The 25762-nt window shown below is 47.2% G+C and overlaps 1 protein-coding gene across 1 annotated transcript; it reads left to right on the top strand.

The window, feature by feature from the left end:
- Nucleotides 1-5730: 5730 nt before the first annotated feature.
- Nucleotides 5731-22310, top strand: LOC125939679 (phospholipid-transporting ATPase ABCA3-like). Its single transcript, XM_049667887.1, has 6 exons — nucleotides 5731-5741; nucleotides 7108-7447; nucleotides 10176-10363; nucleotides 17467-17640; nucleotides 19605-19821; nucleotides 22125-22310. The coding sequence occupies exons 1-6, from the start codon at nucleotides 5731-5733 to the stop codon at nucleotides 22293-22295; spliced, it is 1101 nt and encodes a 366-aa protein (XP_049523844.1). The 3' UTR covers nucleotides 22296-22310.
- The last annotated feature ends 3452 nt before the right edge of the window (nucleotides 22311-25762 follow it).

The following is a 25762-nucleotide window of genomic DNA, read 5'->3' as shown; positions in this document are numbered from 1 at the left end:
TTTTTTCCTTGGATTGTACCGTATGTCTCAGCCTCACCTTCTCGAGGTCTATTTAGCTGCAGTGTAATAGCAACAAAAGACCGAAATCTGTGATTTCTCCCACGGGGACGTAAGTGATCTGGCCCACTGTCTGTGCTATTATTTTTTCGTTGATGCGCATACATTTACCGTGATCCTACGATTTAGTCCGGTGAGGTCATTCAGTATATATATATATATATATATATATATATATATATATATATATATATATATATATGTGTGTGTGTGTGTGTGTGTGTGTGTGTGTGTGTGTGTGTGTGTGTGTGTGTGTGTGTGTGTGTGTGTGTGTGTGTGTGTGTGTGTGTGTGTGTAAACAGGCGAAACAGGCAAACGTAACAGGCCCGCGGCCTTATGCCCGATGCCGCCGAAAAACGCTTCACGCTGAAAAGTGGGCCGATCCGGGCGATAGTGCAGAAAGGGTCCAAGCTCAATGGCACATACCCCTGAGGGCTCGGGGACCTGTAAGGCACCCTTGAACTACCCTTGTCACACGTGGTACCTAAAGAGACAAAATCACCAGCCCTTATGCTGTTGCGAAAATGAGGGTACGTAAGCGAAGCTTGTCGTTCGATTCTAGCGTGAGGGCTTCCGAAGCCCAGGCGAAACGTCGGCGAAGAGCCGCGGACCCTGAGTTGCGGGATCGCGATCTTGAGGCCAAACGGCAGCGAAGAGCCGCCGACCCTTAGTTTAGGGCAAAGAAAGCGGAACGCCTGCGACAGCGTCGTCTTGCCACAAGCTTCGCTTACCCCCCTTTTCTCGACAGGAAAAGGGCTCTGCATTTTTTTACACACTTTGATTTTCATTTATTTATTGTTTCTGTAATTCACTAAGGAACTGCAGATAATTTCCTCTTCGGTGTTCTTGTGAATTTTTTTGTTGGCTTCTTATGACATGACTAATGAAAATCGCCCCCCTCGGTTTTCTGTCTTCTCATTCACTATATATATATAGGGGTCTACCAACTTGTTATCCAAGGCACTGAACGAAAAATAAAGTTATAAATAACATGGCGCAAGATACGATTTTAGGACCTACGGTGTTCGGTCATTAGACCTGTGCCGACCGAACACGCAAGGTCGTATGATTGTATCATGCCCCGTGTTTTCTGAAATCTCTATTTTCGTTGAACAGCTTGGCTAGCGTTAGCTGGGACACACCGTATATTTGTATTACATCCACATACGCACATACACGCTCTTCTAAGCTATTGTATCCCCTCTCTACTTCTACCACGTAACCGACTTCATACGCAGTCTTTTCTTTTCCACTTTGACACTCATAATGCTAATGCATTAGAAAAACAAACAATAAATGTGTGAACACTAAAAAAAATCGGGAAGTTTGCACTCGGTCGTGCAAAGCGTAGGCGCAGCGAAAGTGTCATTCCTCAAGTCTTACTGGCTGCTACTGCTAGGTCTTAACTTGGTTTAACTTAACTACGCATGTAGGGAAGGTATTCTCGAGCGATCATTTTCGGAGGTACCTTCCCTTTCGCGACATTTCGCGTGACTAGCGCTGGACGCGTCGGCGCCTACGAGCGTCCGCGTTGCTGGCATGCCACAAACGCAGGCAGGCAGGAGCCGTGTCTGTGTCGAGCGAAGCGAGCGCGCACTGCGCCGGCGGTTACTAGGCAACGCGAGGTGACGTCATCGCTACTACTTCGGCGCATGCGCGGCTAGGCAACGCGGGTGGCATCGGCAGCAGCTCTGCACGTTGCCTCGTTGGTGCTGCTACAATTTGTTTCTCTCTCTATCTCGCTCTCACTTTCTCTTCCCCCCCCCCCCCCCGGAGCATGCTGCGCGCCGCGAGCATGCTCTCTTCCCTCTCCTTAACGTCCTATGTCAAGGCAACCTGTGCACGGCACGGAGAGGAGGCAAGGCATACGCCGCTCCGCGAGGTGGTTGCTAGGCAACGCAGTGACGTCATAACTCGGCGAAGTTTTGCGACAACAGGCGCAACTATTTACGGTTAGCTAGAAGCGCTTCGCTGTTAAAAAAAAACTATTGTACTAAATGTACACGTATGCTTGCAGGTTACGCATTCATCTTTTTCAATCCCCTTGGCGTACGTGTGATGGATTACGCTTCAGCCCTTTTCCCGCCCTGGGCACTGCTGTCCTGCGTCATCAAGATCTCTAACGCCGACTTCGTTGCAAAACTGTGCAACCGACAGAGGGCGGCGCCGTCACGGGCGGATCGTCCGGATACCGCACCCACCACACGAATGTCTCTTACGTGGGGCTCCATCTTTCCGACTGGGAGACGAGGTGATTCTCCCTAACACACTGCAAACCCGTGGCGCGTACGTAGAATGAAAAGCATCGGAAAAGCAAATGGCCGGAGCTGCCCAGGTGCGTTGCAACGTGTGAGAAAGTGACGGCACGCTCAGCTTTCCGGCTTTCGCCCAGCGCTTTCGAGCTTCATAAGTCTACGTCATGGTACTAATGAGAAGCTTGATTTAAGCTCGTAGGCGGGTCACACTGCAAAAAAAAAAAAACCAACGGCGCGAGAGAAGACGTGAATAAAGGGCACGTACATTGTGTTCTCTGTATGTGCCTTGTTTGCGATTTCGACTTGCAGAAGTAAGACTTAGTAGCCCGAACTGATATTTTACTTGATCGAAATGCTTCTAAATTTACGATCATTTATATCGTTTGCTAACGGGCGGATCCCTGAAACAATGTGGCACCAGCCTTGTACTACGCGTTCGTGGCCTGCGTCCTTATCTTACCGGTGATTACTGCTACTATTACTGTTACTACTGCTAGTGCTACTAACAACTGTTGCATGAGGAGCCGTTGCTATTTGCCTTCGTAAATAAGAAAACCGTGGCTGAAAAGGTCAGTTTCGCCCGAAACGCGAAGCATCGAGTGCGATAGGAAATTAATAGACAGCTGTACGAAATAACGATAGTAGTTTTATCGGCCCTATAAACTTGTAAACATAGGCATACTTAATAAATAACAGACATGGTGTCATGCACGCCGAAGCAATCATGGACACATCTCACTCGATGACCGCGGAAACTCGCTATCAAAACGCTGGAGTGAGGAAGCGCGGCTGCCGCAGCGATCAAATTGACCTTTGTGCACTTCTCAACCACCTGCGCTGGAGCATGACGTCACCGCAGCAAGCTTACACAAGCCAACTCTTGTCAAGCCATTTCCATCGCGTTTTTATTTTTATTTTTCCCGCGTCTCCAAAAGTCAGCCCACTACAAGACCTCTGAGTTTCCTTATTCCTTACTCTCACTGAGTCAAAGAAGCCCGCCAATACACGCAACGTGCCTCGAGCGGCCAGTCACGCGGCAACTTTGCGTATATTCGCGAGCATTTCTTACTCTGGGAGAAACACTTTTATGTAGCAGGTATTGAGCAACAGAAAGCTGTGTCGGGTATTTTTCTTGTTACTCTACAATTATCTCATTGACATTTTCAATCTAATTACAACAATGGAGAAGTAGATTAATTAATTAGGGCTAATTATCAAGTTAGAGAGAATGCACAAAAATAATATTACTATCTCCAAGCGACGGCAAACGTCACCTTAGTTCTGTCCAGCTACGTAGCATTTGCATATTTTTAACGTTTGGCCCAAGTTCAGTGAACCACCCTGTATAGCAGACAAACCTAAAATGTTTCACTGGATCCTTCACGCCATGGTCACCAATATTATGGTGTTTGAAACAAAATATAATATTTAGATTTCTCTCGACCGTGTTAGTGACAATTTCTGGTGACACTGCAGAAAAATTTAGCAAAAATTTAGCGACTTGCTTGTCTGATTTTGCCGACATAATCGAAAAAAGTTTCCTACACTGAAGAACTACAGTTGTACCTGCCTGACATAGCGTAGGGCAGATAATCTGTGGTCTCTAAGAGCACAGGAGCCAAGTGAACGAAAGTGCAGTCGAGGACGGCCGAGAACTACTAGGTGGGAATTCGCAGGCATATGGTGGGAGATACAGAAAGAGCTGTTTATTGAATCCTGAAAAGGTTTGCCTAGCGTCATGTATAGCGTGCTACTCAAGGAACTACGAAAAAAGAAATGGCATGCGCAGAGGACGTCACAGATGCACAAAACGCGGCAAGAAACTCAACAAGCTAACGTATCTCACCGAGAACAGTGTCTGTAAGTCTGTCTGTGTGAGATATACACAGACAGCGTTAGCCCACACACCGACTAAGTGTATTAGCTCTAAGGATGGCAGTCCTTCATGAATGTACAGTGCGGATATCAGGACTGTTCTTTTCACCGTGAATACCTTGGAAGCGCTTATTACCTGGGCTATCTCTTTCCCGCACGTTGAAGATAGGAGTGGTGATCTTATCTGTTTGATTAAGGATCGGTTGTCAGAAAACAGGGATAATTGGTGATCGCTGGGAGAGGCTTTTGTGCTTCGGTGCGCATAAATAGGCTGACGATAATAATGTATACAGATAGGCTAACGAAGCTGATTCTACTATCCTGTCGCAACTGCCACAACCCTAGCAGTGGAAGAAGAGGAGCACGACTCTACCCTGGCGAGACTTTCGCCCTGCGACGTCGCGACGTCGGTCGACGCCGCCCTAAACGGCGTCCAGATGGAGCTGATGTTCTTGATGGTCCAAGGCCTGATCTGTCTCGGGTATATGGGCGTCATAACATCTGGTTGCTTCAGCTGGCAAGAGGCGATCTTTGGAAAGAGGACGAAAGGACGGTACGGCGAACTCTCTTCCTGATGGCGCATAAATGGGATACCTGCACACGCACATTAAAGGGGACACTAAAAATTATGGGGTTTTGCGTGCCAAAACCACGATCTGATTATGAGGCACGCCGTAGTGGGGGACTCCGGAAATTTTGACCACCTGGGGTTCTTTAACGTGCACCTAAATCTAAGTACACGGGTGTTTTCGCATTTCGCCCCCATCGAAATGCGGCCGCCGTGGCCGGGATTCGATCCCGCGACCTTGTGCTCAGCAGCCCAACACCATAGCCACTGAGCAACCACGGCGGGTAAAGGGGACACTAAAGGAACTCGTTCAGTCGAGCTACATCGACAGAGTATTCGTCCAGAAACCTATCGGCATTCACTGTGTGCCAATGTAAAACTTTCTCGCGTAGGATGTTAGTGCCGAAGGTCGGGCTACTCGTGCTCATTTTGAACGCCCGTGCCAAGACGGAGGAGTTGACGTCGTCTGCACGTGACCTCCCCGTATAACTCTGTTGTGAGTTTCATAAACCCTTTATTTATTTCATTGAGCCTTCGCGGCAGGAATAGGTGAGGGCAGTGTCCACCTCGGTGGTTGTTTGCAGAGAAAGTGATGCCACTTGCAGTGGAGGGACATGGCGGCTGCTCTATGTGAATTAGATGCACTGACGTCACGTATGAAAGGTACCATAGTTCACAACTGACTGTGCCACTTCGATTTTACATTTTGTTCATTTTATCACTTACCAAAGGTCTGTTATTGTTACGAATGACGAATTCCTCATTACAGAAGCCTAATCTTTCAATCTAGCGCGACCTAATGTTTCCATGCTTGTGCCTTCGGTTTGTACTTTTTTGTGCCTTTAGATTTTCATTTCTTGAATTTAACGCCGAAAGGGGAGTTCATGTGCGTCAGTTTGACCTCGAGGATTTTAAACTATTGTTATGGGAAACTCGAAAATGAAATTCGGAAGCTCTACACGCCAAAACGACGACATGGTTATGAGGCACGCCGTAATGGGGGACTGCGGAATAATTTTGATCACCTGGGTTTCTTTAACCTGTACCGAGGTGAGGAGCGTTTTTCGCATGCCACCCCTACTGAAGATCGGCTGCTCTGCATGGGATCGAACTCATAACCTCACACCCGTGTACTTAGGTTTAGGTGCACGTTAAAGAACCGCAGGTGGTCCAAATTATTCCGGAGTCCTCCACTACGGCGTGTCTCACAATCTGATCGTGGTTTTGGCACGTAAAATCCCATAATTTAATTAAAATTTTTGAACCCATGACCTCGAGCTCAGGAGCGAAATGCCATATCCATTGAACTGCCATGCCGGGTGAAAGTTTTTGTACGTAATTGGAGCAGTTGTCGCATCATAAACATTCTTGAATCTTGCAGAGTTCAATTTCTGGCTCTTATAGAATACAATGTAGTCCAGCTTTACCGACAAGTATTTAACTAGGCCCAAGGAGACGCATTCAGTATCCACGATTTTCAGATCCACTTTACAGTCTTATAGTTGGGAATGTCATTCATGGGCTACTGGTGCAAGGAGGAGGAGGAGGAACAAACTTTTATTTAAACCAGCAGTTTAGCTGGCTGGGCCTAGGCCTCCCACGTGGGGACATCGAGGTCTTGCCTCTTCGCCGCCTCGCAGGCTTGCTGGGTAGCCCAGAGTTGGTCGTCGAGTTGGGAGCTGCGCAGGGCGGCGTGCCATCTCGACGAGAGGGTCACGGTATTATTTGTCGGATATTGTTTTTTACATTCCCATAGCATGGTGCAAAAGAAAAAAAAAATTTTATAGCAGTGGCGTCACTGGGCTTGTCGGCACCCTGTGCGGCTGCTTGGTGTGCCCCCCCCCCCCCCCCCCCCCCCGCTCCGCTGAACACTTCTCTCCTTCTTTATATATCACCACTGTCTCCTATTTCTTAACGTAAACTTTGTTTAGTGAATGTGCAGTAATTTAAAAGTGCAACCCTTCCACTTTTGCCTGTAATTGGGCATTTCTTTCTGTAAAAATAATGACGCTGTTGGTGTCACAACGTTTCGAACCACGTTGTACATTAGCGGCTGAAGGCTCACACAAGGCACGTGGCTCGGTCAGCACTTCTCTGCTTCAGCCCATTCTCATAATCGGCGCATTCAGCTGCCCCGGGCGTACTGCATTCAGCTGTGAACTGCGGAGAAAATGGAGGCTCGAGTTGTTACTGCTTCACAACCGCCGCTCAGCGGGTTGCACCCCCCGCATCAGGCTGCACCCGGAGTGGTCCCCCCCCCCCCGCCCCCCCCCTCCTCCCACCGCCCCTGGTGACGTCACTGCTGTGTAGACAGATGCTTAACAGCCGCTTTTTTGTATTTGGGTGGTGAAGCCCTCGAACAGCGTCGCCAGCTGCGGAAGACTGCATTATCACGACGGCAAAGCGATCTGACCCTGAGGTCGAAGAAGAGAAGAGGCTGGCGACCGCACTGTGCGACAAAAACAACTTCAAAGAGCACGCACTCGTCGCACGCAACCTGAGCAAGATCTACGGCCATAGCTGCGTGGTCTCAGACTTCAGCCTGGCGCTGAGGCCTTCGGAGTGCTTTGGCCTGCTGGGCGTCAGCGGTTCCGGAAAGACCACCGCGCTCGACCTGCTCGCGGCGCTGACCGACGTCACGCAGGGCGAGGCCTACACCGCCACAGCGTCTCTCTTGGGAAATAGACGAAAGGTGCGAGGCCTTCGGTCTTTCTTTTTTTGGCGTGCACAGGACCCTAGTACAGAAAACTTGGCCAGCATCGAATACAGTATACGTTAACTGCTAAGACAGCATCGAGCGGAAGCAATGGAATGTATATGGGAGAGAGAGAGAAAAAAAAGTTGGACAAATAAATACGGGATTTGAATGCGAAATCGTAACGACTTCTGTAAGCTTTCACCTTAAATTAAAGCTCCACCTTAATCTTAATCTACCTTGCTCAAATTTGTACCAAACTTAATCCACCATAATCCCGTTTATTCTACCTCAATCCACTTTATTCCACCTTAATCTAATTCAATCTGCTTTAATCCACCTTAATCTACGTCAATCCGTCTTAACCCACCTAAATCTACCTTAATCCACCTTAATACAATTTGGCAGTGGGCCATCGGAGCGCACGGTTGCGAGTGGCAGCTCCGTGACGCGCGGAACTATGTCTCTGTGACCTCGTGACTTCTTGTAGCATCTCCGGCCACGCTGCCGGGTTTTCTGCTTGATGAGCCATATAATGCATAATGATTTCGCATTATAAACCACGTCGGCCGGAGATGCTTCATCTAGCTATAGCGGGGGACGTCAGTGGAAGTTGTTCTCGGTCAAGGATTCGTGTTGCCTTAGCCGCCCCTTTAGCTCGCCAGACCAGTCGGCGCTGAGCCTCTAATGACAAGCTGGCCCTCACAGTTTTAATACCGCTCAAGTGTTGCTTTGAGAAAGGGGGCTTGGATAGGTATGAGCGATCATGCCTAGGTGATGTGATACAGTGACGCATGTGAGTCGCAGTGCGGACGGAAGCCATCTTATCTACTTCACGTCACGTCGAGTCGACAAGCAAAATGTAGGAAAGGCACTTGTATACCACATGTACTATCGGGGTATTTTACCATTTAGCGTAATGAAACGTATAAAGAAAACTTCGCAGAACATGTACGAGTGTGCAACGCGAATGTCTCGTCTTAGCTGTGGTGCGGGCTAGCCGTTTGAACTCTCCGTCTGGAGCTCGCCGAATTGCTTGGGGGGCCCAAAGATCTTTTCTTCCTCCATGAAATTTCACTGCGAAGGATGTTTCATAGCGTTCTCGTTTAAACTACTCCGCTCCTCTCGGATGCTCGAGTGCTCGCCGGCTTTTTAATCAAACAATGGCGCGGACGTGTTTAAGCGCGAAGCTCGTAAAACAAACATTTCATCGAGAACTTCGGAAGTCTTCGGAGACGGAACCTTGCCTTCGAAGTGACTTCATGGCTATAGGGAAGCGAAATAACTGCGCGCAGTGCTGGCTCCTGAAAGCCCAGATTGTGAATTTGGCGGCGATTTGTTTACGTCAGCGTACGCACAAGTAAATAGTGAGCTTTAGTATAGCGTAAAACACTTGCGTTAGCGTTAGCGTGTGACGCAACGCTAAAGCAAAGAAAGGTTGCACTGCGCGGCACAAGGTAGTGTTTTAGCATGCAAAACGCTAACGCTAACGCAAATACATTTGGGTGCCATCACGGCAGGAATACATCAAACATGAGCAAACCCGCGTTAAGCCTACTGCGCCGCTAACCGATAACGTATATCGAAAACAACGCCCATTTGTCACCTGTACGCCGCTGTCGAAGCATCATCACACAAATCTAAAGCACACACGAGCATTAGTGGGGAACGAATGAGCCGAACAGTGCAGGCCGACGACTCGATAGTGAAGGGCGTCCTGATTTAGGTTACTCCTCGAAAGCAGTATGATCGCACGAGCTTCCAATTTTTACTCCGCTGGAGACAGTGCACGACATATTTGTCACGTAGTGGTGACACTGAAGCACGGTGTAAGATATATACTCTTTAGGTGAGGACACTCGCCAGACTCGATCGACCAGATGAAGTAGCAAAGGCGCGCGCCGATCTGCCCGGTGACGGCAGCGGATACCTATCGGCAGTACGACGCAACTTCAACACAGAAAGCTTTTTATTGGTTTAATATCCCGTTGTTATAGCAACCGGCGGTTCGCGGGAAATCCAAAATGATTGAGTGACGCATGGGCAAGCGCGCGTTCTAACTGAAGTTGCGTCGTTCCGCCGATAGGTATTCGCTGCCGTCACCGCCCCGATAGACGCGCGCCCGTGGTATACTTTATCTGGTCGATCGCGTCTAGCAAGCAAGCCGCGAGAAGTGTCCCCACCTAAAGAGCATATATCTTACACCGTGCACTGAAGTAAACAGTCGTAAAACTGTGTATGACGAAACTTAATCTTTATTGGGCGAACCTGTGCCCACAAAAGCAAGCTACGCTCGAAGCACAACGAAAGCGGCGAACACAGTCGGCGATCGTCGAAATCTCTGATCAGCGGCGAAACGCATCGACTTTTATACCTGAGTCATCGAAGGTTCCAGATTAATCCCTGATGCCCGCGTGTCTTCCAGAAAGTTCTAGACAATTCGCGTCGGTCATACAATCAGATAACCTAAGCGTCGGTGAAAACAGGCAACGGAAAGAAGCATCGATAACGTTCTATAAACTTCCGATACAGGCGCGTCCTGCGCCGAGCGATAACGTTTAACATTTGTTAGCCGGTGGAAAGCGGCCACCGGTGAAAGATAAACATGTGCACGTGTCAATATTGATTATAACTTCGCGCCAGCTATCACTTCACCGCTTCAAAGTGTGGGGAGAATCCGCTGTGCCTAATCGTGTTATGCCCGCTTTCTCTCTCTGTTCACCAGTGGCAATCCCAGATCAGCTACTGCTTCCAAAACGGATGCCTCCTGGACAAGCTCAACGCCTACGAGTTTCTGTACCTAATCGCACGGCTCCGCGGGGTGAGCCCACACTATCTGGAGGCCACCGTGAACGGCGTCATATCTATCATAGACCTCAAGGAACACGCCAGCAAGCCCTGCGGATTGTACAGGTACTTGGCCGAGCAACCCGACGACCGGGACTATTCATTTAAAATTACGTTATTACCTGCGTAATAAAGGAATGCTCAAAAAAAGAGAATAACCTTAAATTGCACTTTTAGAATGTTAAAAAAATTTTTACTGTTACCGTTATAGGACGCTTCGTAAGCCGAAAGAGACGCGATAAATGAGAGGAGTAAAGCGACGCCGCCTTGAACGTCGTGGATTTTGGCGGCATCTGCTTGGGGACCTAGCTAACTTTTTGTAGGTAATGAGGGAACGCATTCAAAGAGTCAAAGATTGGGATGTTGTAAATTTTTTTACGAGACCCTAAATTGATTCAGTACGAAAAGATGTTAAGAAGCCGCTGATGTCATACTAAAGTGCTAGCCCTGGGGATTGACGGGAAATTCCAGTAATAAACCCATTACCAGAAACTTGAGCCTCGTTACGACGAAGTTGAAGGATAAGCCGAAATTACTTTGTTACATCTGTGACTTCGCTGTACTGACTATTATTATTTACTGCAGGATATGCGCAATCGTACGAACAACTTTGAACATGCCAAGATTGTGGCTCCACGGCCCGGCGAATCTCTACGCAGCCGCGCATGTTGTGAACGTTCTATAAAACAACTGCAAAAGACTCGGGGGCGTGTGCGACTCGCCACTTCTTTAGTACCTGACTCGGCAGTCGTTACGATACCGCTCTTATGTTCCTATGCAATGGTCTTTCGCTTGCGCTTTCCACTTGGCTCTTTCCTATTATAGTCGTGAAACCAGTCAGTATACGGCAGACAGACCTTGGCACAGCGACACAAACGCGTGCGGCTCTTGAAAGCGAAATTATCTGGTCCGCCGCTTTCTCGCGGCTCCGCTGTGTGAGCGCGCCGGCTTGACTTGGCTGTCTCGGGCTTGTTTTAACGCGATAAGCTTAACCCTTTCAGCCCTGAATTTTTTTTAACCTGCGGAAATTTTTTTCATCGTTTGATATTGATTTACTACTTCCTAAGAAACATAAAAATATTTATTATATTTGGAGTACCACATCAGTATAAGATTTGGCGTCATGTCCTATATATAGGACACCAGGGCTTAATGGTTGTGGAGAGGAATACGAAGTATTTGGAAGTTGTATGTTATTCTCAGCTATGTCACACATTTAAACGTAGAAAAACTTGCATGATGGCAATTTCACAGTGGTCCTTCTGCGTGAAAGGCCTCAAAAACATTTTTCATGCTCGTTATACACGGTTAATTATTGCACTTGAATGGCCTATTGATAGTCAATTTGTTGGACGTATTTTCGTCATAGATGGCCAATTCTTCGTCCATTGTAAAGCAATTACTACTCCCCAAGCTTGCAAAAGCAAACTGTGTGTAGCGCCCACCGATGCCGCAACGCGGGGACACTGATCGGCGCTCTCGGCCAGCGCCTTGGTGCTGGCTGCGAAAGACGACGAAAATAGTTGGGCGCGTGCTCGATGCGCCAGCATGGCACGCGCTAGTCCGTTCTAAAAGCCTGGTGTGCTGGTCCTCTTGTTCTGGCGCTCCACTGCGACCCCTCGGTTCCCGACATGTGTCCTGGTTTTCATTGTCATCGTCTTCTACCTCAAACACGCACACTTCCTTCATGCTTGCACTTGGATGGCCTCCATCTACTTGATAGTCACTTTGTTGGATGTATTTTTGCCAGAGAAAGCGAATTCTTCATCTACCGTGCAGCAATTACTGCTCCCCAAGAGTGCAGAAGCAAACTGTATAACCTGCCTTTCATGGCCATCGTCTTCTACCTCCTACACGCACACTTCCTATAGTGCAGCCAACATATTTGCGTCATAAATACACAGACATTTCACTGTAGGAGTCCCCTTGCCACTGAATACAGCAGTTCAGGCTGACTGATCGTCCCTGGAATAGTAACAGAAAAAATCGGAAGCTGTCACAAGCAACAGCGCCCTCACTGTACATTCAACTCTTGCAGGGCCTTCACAACCACTAAGCCCTGGTGTCCTATATTTAGGACACGCAGATCCCGGCGTGCCGTGGGCTATGCGCAAATAAGAGGCAAAACTTCCTAATATAAATACACCCCTAAACATATCAGAAACAACACACAAAATTATGATCGCTACCGAGACAATAGTTACTGAGCAAAATATTATCAAAAGACGTGGATACTGCTGCAGTCGTGTGTCTTGCTTTCCGCCATTTTGATTTCACCTCTAGGGCTTTCTGATGAAGACAAGGATGATGAAACTGCCGCCTATGCTGGCGGAGGTCTATGGAGAATACCTAAAATTATTTTTTGAGTTTGATAACCATTTGTGTCACGATTTAAAATAATTTCTCTTCGTGTCCTTTTTATAGGACGCCAGGGCCTAAAGGGTTAAGGGCCCCGTGTCGCAGAAAATGTGGCGCCGGTGTTCGTGGCTGATAAGTTCACCCCCAACCACTCCGACCATACAGGCCCTCCACGTGGCGCAAGGCGCTATTGAACAAAATAGTGAATTTCTCAAAGTAAAATCCGTCAGAAAAATCATAAAGTGCGACTTGACTACAACCTACAGACGTGATAGCGTCGGATTGTAATTTGAACGTACGAGAAAACATAACTCTGTTACGAGGAAACTCAGACAAACCCCTTTTCCAGCAATTCTACCATACCAACAGCGGCGCGCTCGGGTAGGTTATTTGCGAAAACCCGATCCAGATGGCGCTCGCCTCCCTGGCAGGGTAGATTTACTGTAAAGATGGCTCCCTGCGGAAGCCATATATAGTAACTCTACGGCAGCGTAAAACGGTAGTGGCGCTGAGAGGCGAAGGTGAAAAAAAAATTGTCGCTGTGTCGCCCGAAAGGCGAAGCATCAATTGCGATAGCAAATTAGTAGAGAGCTATTCGGAGTAGGGATTGTAGTTTTATCGGCTGCATAAACTTGGACACATTCGCTTACTAACTGAATTAACAAGTGTGGTGTCAGTGCGCACAAGCAAACATGAATAGATCACACTGAAAGACCGCAGACAACGACTGTCAAAACGCTGGCAGCAAGCGCAGCTGCTGCAGCGGGCGAAGGTTCGTGCGGTCTATCACTTCAACGGAAACTGAGCGGCGAATGCGCAGCGCATACAAAGGTCAGAGCCGTGTGGAGATAAGAGACGGTGCGGGCGACCGCAACCACAGCCAGTACAAGCGCAGTTGTTGGCAGAGTAGAAGCTGTGCCCCCTCCTCCCTCCCGCGCTGCCTTCCCGCTTTCTTGCTTTCGCATTGGAGATTGAGTGGCCAGTTCCCCTTGCGGCCTGTTGCAAGATAAGCATTTGGTGCCGCAGCACAGCGTCGCCTCGCCTCCTTCCCATAACCCCACGGCCTTTCGCGCGACGGTCGCGTTTGCTTTCCGCCGTGCGTTCGCTCTCCGTGATAGCGAGCGTCCCCCGCGCGCTTTCACTCGCGCATACGGCGCGCGGCGACGATTTTATCGCCTTTAGACTTCATACAGAACCTCACCGCGACGGCGACGCCGACGGCAGAAATCTGGTTGAAGTGTCCATATAATTGCTATCGCTATAAAAAAACGCTGCAGTGGCCCCGAAGCCTAACAAGCATTCAGCGTGCCTCGGGGCAACAGCAAACAATTAACAAAAAATAAAAAAGGTCCTAGGGCCTACACACTTTGATATAAGACGGCTTATATTGCCCGTGTAAAAATGTCTTTTCAGCGATCCATTTGTGTTTAAAAGTGCAGCCACACGTTTAGGGGATCGGTGTAAGCTTCGTCTTTGTAAGCTGGCTTTCCCACGCTGTAGATTGCAGTGAAGCCTACTCATAAATAAATGCGATCCGAATGGCTCCGCATAAGGCTATCGCCTTATGCTATCGCTTAAGCTTAAGCTTAAGCGTCCTCTTAATTTTACACGGTCTCGGAAGTCACGCCTAGCTACGTCAGCACAGCAGGGCACTCCGCCAAGATAGAGAAGTGGAGGCAATAGTTTTCAGCACGTCACACGCAAGCATCATCACGGATATGTGACGCGGCGCAGGTAGGCGTGGCCTCCAAGATTGCGATCTTGGAGTATGCGCCTAGCTTCCCTAGCTACGTGCCGCGTCGAGAAAGAGGTGCGATAAGATTATAAAGAAGTGCTGCTCGTGCACTGCCACCATGCGCGCGGCTGTGGTGGTTAAACACCGGTGTTGCTCGAGGGCGCATTCGATGCGGAAATTTTGAACTGCCGCGCCGAACGAGTGCGGAGCACAGCTTAAAGCAATATTCTCGGAGGGCAACGACTGGCATTTTCAGTTTGGGAGACTAATTTAGTTCGTTATATTCGTTGGTCTAATAATTTCGTTAAAAGGAGGTTTAAAATGCACGGATGTCTATGGGGATTTAAAGGGGAATTGCATTGACTTCGCTATAACCATTCTTTCGTCATACCCCATTTCGTTATAAGGAGGTTCAAGTGTAATACTCTATCCAGGTATAGGCTTACGTTTTGTCCTCTCATTAGCATCGCTTTAAGACACTTCCTGACAGAAACCATTTAACGGACACCGAGAATGAAGCCTAAATCATGCTTTATTTGTACATCAAACGTTTGCCGTAGCAATACGGCCACTGTTATAATATCAATTTGAGATGTTTCGCTTTACGCCATTTTGAAGTACCAGCTCGCAGTGACGGCATAAATATTTACAGCGTGAAAGATAGTTTACCTAATTATTCATAGCTAAAGAAAGTATTACAATACATTTTAAAGACCAAAAACCCAAACTAGCAACTATCAAGAACTTCGTCAGACGCAAAAAAAGGCCCGAACTCGAGAAAAGCCTTTGACGTCTGTGGGGTGATCCTATACATGACGTGCGAGCACTGAGGTTCCGATTATAAAATCGAATATTGTCGGACATCGATTTCCAATACTACTAATCGGACCTGTTCCGCCAGAAGTATGAACATAAAACGACTGTTAAAGCTGTTTTTTTTTCTAGCTAAACGCAATTGGTGTTAATCCTTAAGTGCACTTAATTTTATAAGTCTTCCATTTTATTGTCAAGAGGTTGATACTGGCCTTTACGGAATGTCATATATTTTTTCATATTACCAGCGAGATATATGGGAATATTGCATTGCATATCGAAGGGTGCAGCAACAAAGAATTTATTCATTTGTAAAGGGGTGTATTGAACAGTTCAGATGGTAGCGTCTGTTCGTAACCGAGAAGTCAGGTGACGCAGAGCAGGAACAGCTGGTTGCCCGAGCTGCTCACGTAAGCTCGTGCTAAGCACTGACGATCCGGCTGGTCCACTGGTTGCACTGCAGGCATTGAACACGATCTGGCTGTCCTTGTCCATGCGCTCTTCTTCTTCATTACGCATTCAATAATTTATTGCTTACTAAAGGAATTCATAATCCTCCCCAATATTGATGCATGTTCTCTGTATTATTCCTACAGGAATTGATATGAACTTTGTGAAAGTACCGTATATTGATATTGATATGCATGCGAAGAATTTAGTAAGAATGAATGATTGCTTAAATAATCAATAAGCTGATGTCATTTTGGTTATTCATCTATTTATGGAATGAAACTATCTGTAGTACGAGGCATTAGCTGCGAGGTTGGAAACATTGGGGACCGCGTACGGCAAAATACTAAATTGTGTGGGACGCCACCAGGCGTCCACCTACGCCTCTATACAGTAGCTCTCTCGAAATAACGAAATTTAATCTCTAACGGCATGCTTTTGCTGACTGCACGCACTGGAAGCAAAGGCAGGGACGGAAAAACCCCATAGACTCCTTCGTACGACACCACGTATGGAGGATTGCTTGTGGTGCAAATATTTAAATAGTTCTCCTCTGCTTTATCCTCCCTGCTAGCCTTTCTCCCTGTTATCTTACATAATATTTCTACATGTCGGTGAATAAAACACTTAATTTCCGCTGTACTTACTCTGATTTCATTGTTGGCTTCGTTGTCTGTCTGTCTGTCTGTCTGTCTGTCTGTCTGTCTGTCTGTCTGTCTGTCTGTCTGTCTGTCTGTCTGTCTGTCTGTCTGTCTGTCTGTCTGTCTGTCTGTCTGTCTGTCTGTCTGTCTGTCTGTCTGTCTGTCTGTCTGTCTGTCTGTCTGTCTGTCTGTCTGTCTGTCTGTCTGTCTGTCTGTCTGTCTGTCTGTCTGTCTGTCTGTCTGTCTGTCTGTCTGTCTGTCTGTCTGTCTGTCTGTCTGTCTGTCTGTCTGTCTGTCTGTCTGTCTGTCTGTCTGTCTGTCTGTCTGTCTGTCTGTCTGTCTGTCTGTCTGTCTGTCTGTCTGTCTGTCTGTCTGTCTGTCTGTCTGTCTGTCTGTCTGTCTGTCTGTCTGTCTGTCTGTCTGTCTGTCTGTCTGTCTGTCTGTCTGTCTGTCTGTCTGTCTGTCTGTCTGTCTGTCTGTCTGTCTGTCTGTCTGTCTGTCTGTCTGTCTGTCTGTCTGTCTGTCTGTCTGTCTGTCTGTCTGTCTGTCTGTCTGTCTGTCTGTCTGTCTGTCTGTCTGTCTGTCTGTCTGTCTGTCTGTCTGTCTGTCTGTCTGTCTGTCTGTCTGTCTGTCTGTCTGTCTGTCTGTCTGTCTGTCTGTCTGTCTGTCTGTCTGTCTGTCTGTCTGTCTGTCTGTCTGTCTGTCTGTCTGTCTGTCTGTCTGTCTGTCTGTCTGTCTGTCTGTCTGTCTGTCTGTCTGTCTGTCTGTCTGTCTGTCTGTCTGTCTGTCTGTCTGTCTGTCTGTCTGTCTGTCTGTCTGTCTGTCTGTCTGTCTGTCTGTCTGTCTGTCTGTCTGTCTGTCTGTCTGTCTGTCTGTCTGTCTGTCTGTCTGTCTGTCTGTCTGTCTGTCTGTCTGTCTGTCTGTCTGTCTGTCTGTCTGTCTGTCTGTCTGTCTGTCTGTCTGTCTGTCTGTCTGTCTGTCTGTCTGTCTGTCTGTCTGTCTGTCTGTCTGTCTGTCTGTCTGTCTGTCTGTCTGTCTGTCTGTCTGTCTGTCTGTCTGTCTGTCTGTCTGTCTGTCTGTCTGTCTGTCTGTCTGTCTGTCTGTCTGTCTGTCTGTCTGTCTATCTATCTATCTATCTATCTATCTATCTATGTAAACCACGTGATGTGCAGTGGCGGCACTCGACGCAAGCTGTGTGTGGGCGTGGCACTCTTGGGCTTGCCTCCACTCCTGTTCCTGGACGAGCCGTACACGGGAGTGGACGCCATATCGAGAGACAGGATCGGCCGCGCCGTGTCGCGAATCAAGAAGACCACGCGCACCGCCATCATGTTCGCCTCGCACAAGTGAGCCGGCTATTATTACGTGGTTTGTCCATTTGTAAGCATAAAATAACTCGCGCGTGATGACCCACCCGATCCGTCGAACGGCCGGTAGCTAAACGGACAAGCCGAGCAAGCTTCGCATAGGTTTTGACCTATTCCGCACTACGTATTTTTAGCTATAGTGCGGTACGTCAGTTTGACGTCATTTAATGTGCTTTTTGTTAGTGGGCAATTGTGACGGAATGAAATTTCTCGAAACCACACAAGTTCAATCTTAGGTTCCTTTAGAAGCCAATGCACTCCGTATTTACCGCTGAAAAAGTCGGGAGACCTGATGGGAGAGTGGGGAGGGGGGCGTCGGAACTTATGACGTCAAGAAGTGCTAGGGGGGAACAGAAAGATGGCGTCGCCAACCGCCAATCGTTTTCGATCTGTTCTATCTGGATTATCAGACCTCCTCTTAAGCTCTTTTTTTTTTCTTTTCTGCCGTGCAATAACGGCGCGCGAATAGAACTCAATTTTTTTTTTTTTTTGTAATCGCTCTTGATAACTAGGGTTCTTCGTTTTAGGGTGAAACACGATTTTACACCCCCAACATGTTTCAGGAGAACCGGGTTAAACCCGGTTTCTCCTTGAATTCCAATACCACATACCAATTGACCTATTCTTTTCTGATGCCGCACGGATTTAACGGTGCACACGTGCTAGCTGCCCTGCCTCGGGGCAACGAAGTTCGATCCTGATGGCTTAAGTGAACTCCAGTGACCTATAGTTCATCTCACAAGATGTGGTCACCACTGTAGACGCTACACGGCTCTCAACAAACGGACCAACGAGCGCACCTAACTCTTAGTAACTCACGTGACATCGTATGGAGGCCGGCTGACGAAAAGAGACTATAGGCGTTCTCTGTAGGCTAGCAAACCCTGATGCCCCCCCGATTACCAGCTTGAAACGTATTCCTAATTTTAACGTGTTAGTGGTAAGGAGCTACGTGATATCCTCGGATAAACAAAAAAAGACAAATGTAATGTATTACTCAGTACATTTGTGAATTTAACCCGAAAACGTCCGAATTTCGAAATGATTCCACAAATAATAAAAAAAAACAATTTCTCCCGGCTTATCAGCTTGAAAAACAGCACCCGATTTTTTACCCCCCAACTTAAAAAAAAAACATATAAAACCCGAAAACGTACAAACCTATTTATAACCCTATTGTGACGAAATCGCACCCAGCACAAAAATTGCTTAGTTATATCTGATATTTCTTGGCACGTGCTATAGGTGCCGCACAACCACAACACTTCTACTTCGTGCGAGAAAAGCTGTCAGTAGAAAGCCTAATACAGATAGCCTCAGGCTACGAACTGTTTATACATAACTATCTGAAGCATGGTACGACAGGTTCCGACAACACATCAAACAAGCTTTCAACAAGTTCCCGCCGGGCTTTCAAAAAAGTATTCACCGAGATTCAAAAGAGCACAGCGATGCGTCAAAACCATCCGACCTGCCAGACGATACGTCGAAAAGACGACTGGTCATACTCTTGGAAAGCGTTGGAACCTGCTGAAATTCAAATGGTAACTTCATGTAAAATTGTTGGATGCCTTATTGGTACTAACCATACGGGAAAAATATATATAATTCCAGGGTTTCATTTCCCAAAATGCACCTCGTTCTCAGCATCGCAACGTCATAACCACTGAGATACCGCAGCAAGTTAGTCATACGATTGGCTGGTTGGTTTTCACGATAATTGAGGAGGGCACTTTTCGACACGTTTCCTCGTAGATCGAATGGCTTGGATGCCTGTGTTTCATAGCGCGTGGTTATTGTCACGCACGTATCTATGTTTCCACGTCAGACGAAAATGAAAAAAAAAAAAAAAAAAACGTGTGTCATTTCCATCCGGGAGTGCTCGTTTTGACTGCAAAACCTAAAAGGTAAATAGTCGCCTTGATCCATTCGTGCGGCCGCAGCATGGACGAGTGCGAGTTCTCGTGTGACCGCTTCGCCATCATGGCCAACGGCAGGCTCACCTGTCTGGGTACGCTGCAGCAGCTGCGAGCCAAGCACGGCCGCGGCTACCGCCTTGAGTTCATGCTCAGGCACGGTGCCGACCCCGAAGCCACGAAGCACTTGATGGAGGCAGTGAATCGACACTTTGTTGGCATCAAGCTCACCGAGTCTCACCAGGTATACAGCAGCCACACTCTATATATACGGTTCTTTTACAGACAAGCTGCGGAACGAGGCTTCACGGAGATGCGGGGACGCTGCTATCACATATTTCGTGCGGGATATCATTCACATTGTGTCTTGTTTGGACTCTGTATGTGGAACCTATTTCTAACAAAATCACATCCTGCCAATACCACTTACATAGCACAGGCCTACACACTCTGATCTATGACTTCATGCTATAGTGGCCCGAAATTTCCATTGCCAAGGCTGCAGCGTGACGAAAGCGGTGACGTCAAGATCACTGTCACTTACGCGGGAGCATCGCCATTAGATTCTATGGCAGTCGGGCCAGGTAACATGACGTCATAGATCGGAGTGTCTAGACCTTGCGCTATCTGAGTGGCACTGATCCTACACGAACGTACAATTGTAATATGCGATGTACGTTATAATCATATATTCGTTACACGTTTCACTCTTAAAATATGTTTGCATCTTTTGGGGCTTATCTTTTGCCACGACAATAATCGTCATCTTCCTTTTTTGCGCTCTTGTTCCTGAAAACTCTGCGCTCGGTACTTTCCTATCCGGAATGCTATGTCACGCTGATGACGCGCATGTCGTTCTTCGCCTGGAAGTATCGGGCACGCAGTGTTAAAGAAAGGAAAGGCGTGCAAGACAGATGACGATCATTGTAGTGGCACAAGATAAACCCCAAATGGTGCAAGCTTTTTTTAAGATTGTGGTATCGCATACCAACGTTTTAGGTTTACTTCGTTATATCCAATAACACTTCATATTTGTGTTCGTTATATCGGGATTCAACTATAGCGTTTTCCATTGTAGCACGTTCTATACACATAGACTGAGAAAGCCCAATTGAAATGCGCCTAACCCAACCTTACACTACCTAAGTAAGAAGAATATTTTGTTTGTCCCCGTTGGATCAGAAGTGCATGCATGAAAGATAGCTGTCAGCATAGTGTTGAACGCCTGGGTACATACCTAAGTGAAACAATTGTTGCATCTGACGCGCGCGTCTTTACCCGATCTGTGGTACTCTTTAAAACAGTGCTAAAAGTATACTCAGTGATCACGGCGTTGAATGTGGCTAGGACAAAATGAATGCTACCCATGCAAAGTGTTTGTATGTCGAGGAGATAGTGACGTATGTGCAGGCTTGGCTTTCCGAAATAAGGTCTGCAAAGAACAATGGTGTTGTATCTTTTCTATCTCCTTCGCTTATGCTGTTTGGCGGATCGTCAAGATAAGCTATGAATGAGGTTGGTTCGGGCGACGAACGCGTCCCGCAACTCGGTTAGCGCCCGCGCGAGAATACAAGCCCTATACAGGGTGATCAAAGTTAAAGGGACCCTGAAACGATTTTGACGATTTTGTACTAACAAATTGAGGCGTTAGAGTAGGTCCTTCTGATCCTTAATTGACGCATCTAAGCGCTCCACGTAAAGCGTGTAACTTATTATAAGGTTTTATAAAGGTACATCGCTACCGATCGCATCACTCCAATCGGCTGACCAAGTGACGTGATTAGACATATGACGTCAGTAGGGCGAGCTATCCTATTGGCTGCCCAGGGTGCGTCATCGATCATTTTTCCAACATCATGGTGAACAAATGTTCGTAATAGTTGATATGTTAACTTGTTTCTATAAAAAAAAGAAAGTAACCGAATGATAATGCGAAAGGACACGTATCACTACACTAAAAGCACTTCCGGCCCACAGCAAGTGTCGTCTGCTTGTGTTACAACGTGCTCCGTGTTGACGAGAGATGCGCGGTCAATATTGGTCGCGTCGTGACTATCTTGCAAGATTAATTATGCCAACAGCAATTAAACTTCCCAGTTAGATATCTCAAAGCACCGATACGCTAGAAGAATTCTGTCCAGTGGAACTCCGTAGAAACATGACTGCCTCTAACTTTGCCTGCTTACTGCAGCCAGTCAAAAGTTAATTATTAATATTTTTGTTAATTGCACTGCTAACAGTGATAATTATCATCTCACTTTCTGTCCCCCTCGCCACATAACCCTACTGTATAGGTGGTCCTCACGTACGTCTCAGCGCCTTATTAAAGAAAGAAAAAAACCTGTCAACTTAACTTTGATCACCCTGTATACTACCCGGCTAACTACAAAAATTTTTCGACGGTATCCATTTGAAATGACAGGTCGAGAATGTCCAGAGTAGTCCTTTAAAGTGCACTGCGCGAACAAAATAATAGGAAGCCCTGCATTACGGTGGATCTTGTTTCGACAAGTTCAATGGCATAATTTGATACTGTCTCCGCCGCAGAACGTGCTCAGCTATCGCCTGGAGGAGCGCATGCCATGGAGTGAGCTCTTCCGCAAGGTGGAGTTACTGCAGAAGGATTTTCCTCTCGAGCACGCCATTGCGGGGGAGAACACGCTGGAGCAAGTTTTCCTCTCGCTAGCCAAGGTTCAGGAGGGACGACTGATTGCATAATTAGTACGGCCCTAAGCCGCCACCCTTTTCTTTGATTACTATTTTGCTACGGCAGCAATAAATCTCCTGGCCATTTTTAAAGCTCCTGTTGGTCCACAGCAACAGCCCCTATCGACTCCTTGCTCGCTAGAATATATCCGCCAATGCTATCGATGGCGACATTAGCGGTCACGTGGCTGCCTCGGATGTCCTCGGTCAGCCACTGTTCACGCTTGCAAGAGCTGTGGCAAGAAGCAGGTCTGTTACTTAGGACTGGTGAGTATTAAAGTAGTGCCCTGAAAGCTTTCATTTTTGACTCTACCACCTCGAAGCTGCTTCACAATGGCCATTATTGAACACTGCACCATATCGATTGTTCTTCACTCGAGATGGCCACCACCTGTCGCAGAAACACTACCAGCTGAATGATGTCTGACTAATAGCAGTGATTATTTCTTTGTCACCGATGACAACTGAGCTTGTGTATCACCATAAAACAAGCGATTGTGCCATATTTGAGAAAGCGGCGATTATAACGCCGCTGTGACCGACGTGTGCGATGACTGCGATAGCTTACGGCTTTACCTCTGTATCATATCTGAGAGGTTTAAGATAACCCTACCTCTATGAGGCTAGAAGCTGTTACCTTGAAACTAATGTCCTTCAAAAGGTGGCAAGGGCCTTAGTGATCGAGAGAATGGGGTCGATAACGCATAAGCTGAACAGAAGCGGCGTTCTGAAATACGTCGAGCACGCTGTATATCTACAGGCAGGCGCGAGTGACGGCTCGGCAAAGAATTCGTTTTAGTTCCCAGAAAACGTTCGGTCGCACCAAAGACAGCCTTTTTTCTCGTGTAATTGACTAAATAGAAAGGCGGTATCGAAGTGTTCCTATACAAAAAAATTCCAAATGAAAAACTTTCTTTTCTTTGAACCGAATTGATTATTTTAAACCGAATTGTTTTTTTAAATCATTCATTTTCCTAGGACAATTATCTCACTATACCTCTCTTGATCCTGACCAACATATCTACTAGTAGGCCTAACTATTTTTATGGCACAAGACAAAGTAATGTTCAGTAGTCTGCAAGAACAGTAGTAATCACGACCGCCAGTCACCCTCTAGAGTCTGCAGGAGTGCGCTTATCTAGATGAATTACTCACTGGAGACCCTGATCATTACAGGGAAATTTACACAAGAATAAAAATGGATTGGTGTGCATATGGTGTGCATGGATTGGTGGCATTACCAAATCAGGGCTAGGAGCTTAGCACTGTCGTTGAAAACAAGAATATACTATCATTGCCTTCTGCCAGTGCTAACATATAGAAGTTAAGCTCCGCGCAAAGAGCGATGGAAAGAAACATGTTAGGCCTCGTTAAGAGACAGGAAGAGAGCGGTGTGGATCAGAAAGGAAACATTGATATCCGATGTTCTCATCATCATCATCATCACCACCATCATCATCAGCCTACATTTATGTTCACTGCAGGACGAAGGCCTCTCCCTGCGATCTCCAATTACCCCTGCCTTGCGCTAGCTGATTCCAACGTGCGCCTGCAAATTTGCTAACTTCATCACCCCACCTAGTTTTCTGCAGTCCTCGACTGCGCTTCCCTTCTCTTGGTATCCATTAGATCTGTACCTCTATAATGGCCCACCGGTTATCCGTCCTATATACGCATTACACGACCTGCCCACCTCCATTTTTTCCACTTAATGTCAACTAAAATAACTGTTATCCCCGTTTGCTTTCTGATCCAAACCACTCTCTTCCTGTCTCTTAACGTTAGGCCTAACATTTTTCGTTCCGTCGCTCTTTGTGCGGTCCTTAACTTGTTCTCGAGCTTCTTTGTTCACATCCAAGTTTCTGCCCCATGTGTTAGTTCTAGTTAACATTAAAATAAAAAAGCTATGCCGATCCCGCGCACTGTAGGAATCGATGTAACAAAGCTCTGCGAGAAAGTAAGCACTGTCATTCCCTCCCACGGGAGCATCGCATCGCGGTTGAAGTGTTGATTTGCTAGACAGCCTGTTGGCGTGTTATCCTCCTGACGTGTTCGTGCTTTAGTGTGGCTTGCGTCTGCACGCCTTGCGTCAGTTGTTTGCATGTACAAACTTGCACGGAGTTAATTTTTCAGAAATAGCAGAAACGTGCCGCATTATACTTTCAATTTAAATTTTTACAGTTTGTCCGAAACAGTTACCATGTTTAGTATTAGCGTTTCTTTTATTCAAGAGTCCTCAAACAAAGCACGCTTTGTGACGGCGCCTTTCCCTTCTCCCGGGTTCATCCCATATGTGCAAGCTGCCACGAGTTAAGAGTAGCTATTATTTACCCGTTTCGTCGGCGCGTTGGTTTTGCGCATTCTCTGTCTGCTATTTCGACTATACTATGTACCCTCTGGGCTGTTGCAAGTGAGTACAAAAGTAAGCGCTGCAGCTTCTGCAATGCTTTTTGCGGGGTGCTAACGAATAATTACAGGGTGTTGTGCGGATGGCCAGGGAGTTACACAGGGCATTGTGACCGCAACGAGACAGTTCCGGAGGGCATTGTGGCGACGCCCACGTAGTTCTCGCTGGAAAGGGCTCACAGACGCATCTCCCGCCCCCCTACCGTGTAGAATAATGCACGTTCTCAACCATCCCCCGACGTGACATGCGAGATAGCAGCAGCAGCAACCAGCAAAGCAGCAGCCAGCAGCAGCAGCAGAAAGCAGCGGCATTAACAGTAGCAGCAGCAAGCAGTAGTAGCAGTATAACAGTAGCAGTAGTAGTGGTAGCAGTAGTAGTAGTGTAAAATCGTAGGCAAGAGGCAAAGGAAACTTAGCTTTATAATATGAAGCTGGGCAGGGCACGTATTGTGTAGGGCAGAAAGCCGGTTGACTGTTAGATCTATGGAATGGATGCCAAGGGAAGGGAAGGGAAGCGCAGTCGAGGACGCCAGAAAATCAAGTGACGCGATGAAATTAAGAAATTTCCAGGCGCAAGTTGGAATCAGCTAGCGCAAGACGGGGATAATTGGAGATCGCTGGGAAAGGCGTTTGTCCTGAAGTGGACATAAAGATAAGCTTATGATAAAGATGATGATGATGATTACCTGGTTCCTGGCCATTACCCCAGAGTGGTTTTCTGTCACTAAACCGTAGAGTCTACATCCCCAGCTACACCGGATTGTGCGCCCAGTGGTGGGCGATGCCGAGGGTGAAAGAAAGTATTCAAGTCTCCCCCATAGACAGCAAAGACTTTTCGGTCGGTGACACAACGGCCAAACTGGCCCACACTTTTCCATCCACTTAGCTGCCTCACCAATGCTCCAGGTCAACCAGCTGCGACCGTTTCGGATGGCCATTGTAAGCCGCTGCGATTGTTCAGTCGAGGAGATGACACGAGTACCACACTGAAGTCTGACCTTTCGTTTTCCTCTGAAGGAGAAAGTATACTAGTTCGCCACGTTGGACGTTCATTAAAGTAGTCCTAGACGTCC

The sequence above is a fragment of the Dermacentor silvarum genome, chromosome 5, assembly GCF_013339745.2.
Source record: "Dermacentor silvarum isolate Dsil-2018 chromosome 5, BIME_Dsil_1.4, whole genome shotgun sequence".
Classification (NCBI taxonomy): domain Eukaryota; kingdom Metazoa; phylum Arthropoda; class Arachnida; order Ixodida; family Ixodidae; genus Dermacentor; species Dermacentor silvarum.
This window is presented reverse-complemented; position numbering and strand designations above follow the sequence as displayed.

Coding starts and splice junctions, on each gene's coding strand:
- LOC125939679 (XM_049667887.1), top strand. Junction 7,448..10,175: donor TCTTGGGAAATAGACGAAAG/GTGCGAGGCCTT, acceptor TCTGTTCACCAG/TGGCAATCCCAGATCAGCTA. Junction 19,822..22,124: donor AGCTCACCGAGTCTCACCAG/GTATACAGCAGC, acceptor TCTCCGCCGCAG/AACGTGCTCAGCTATCGCCT.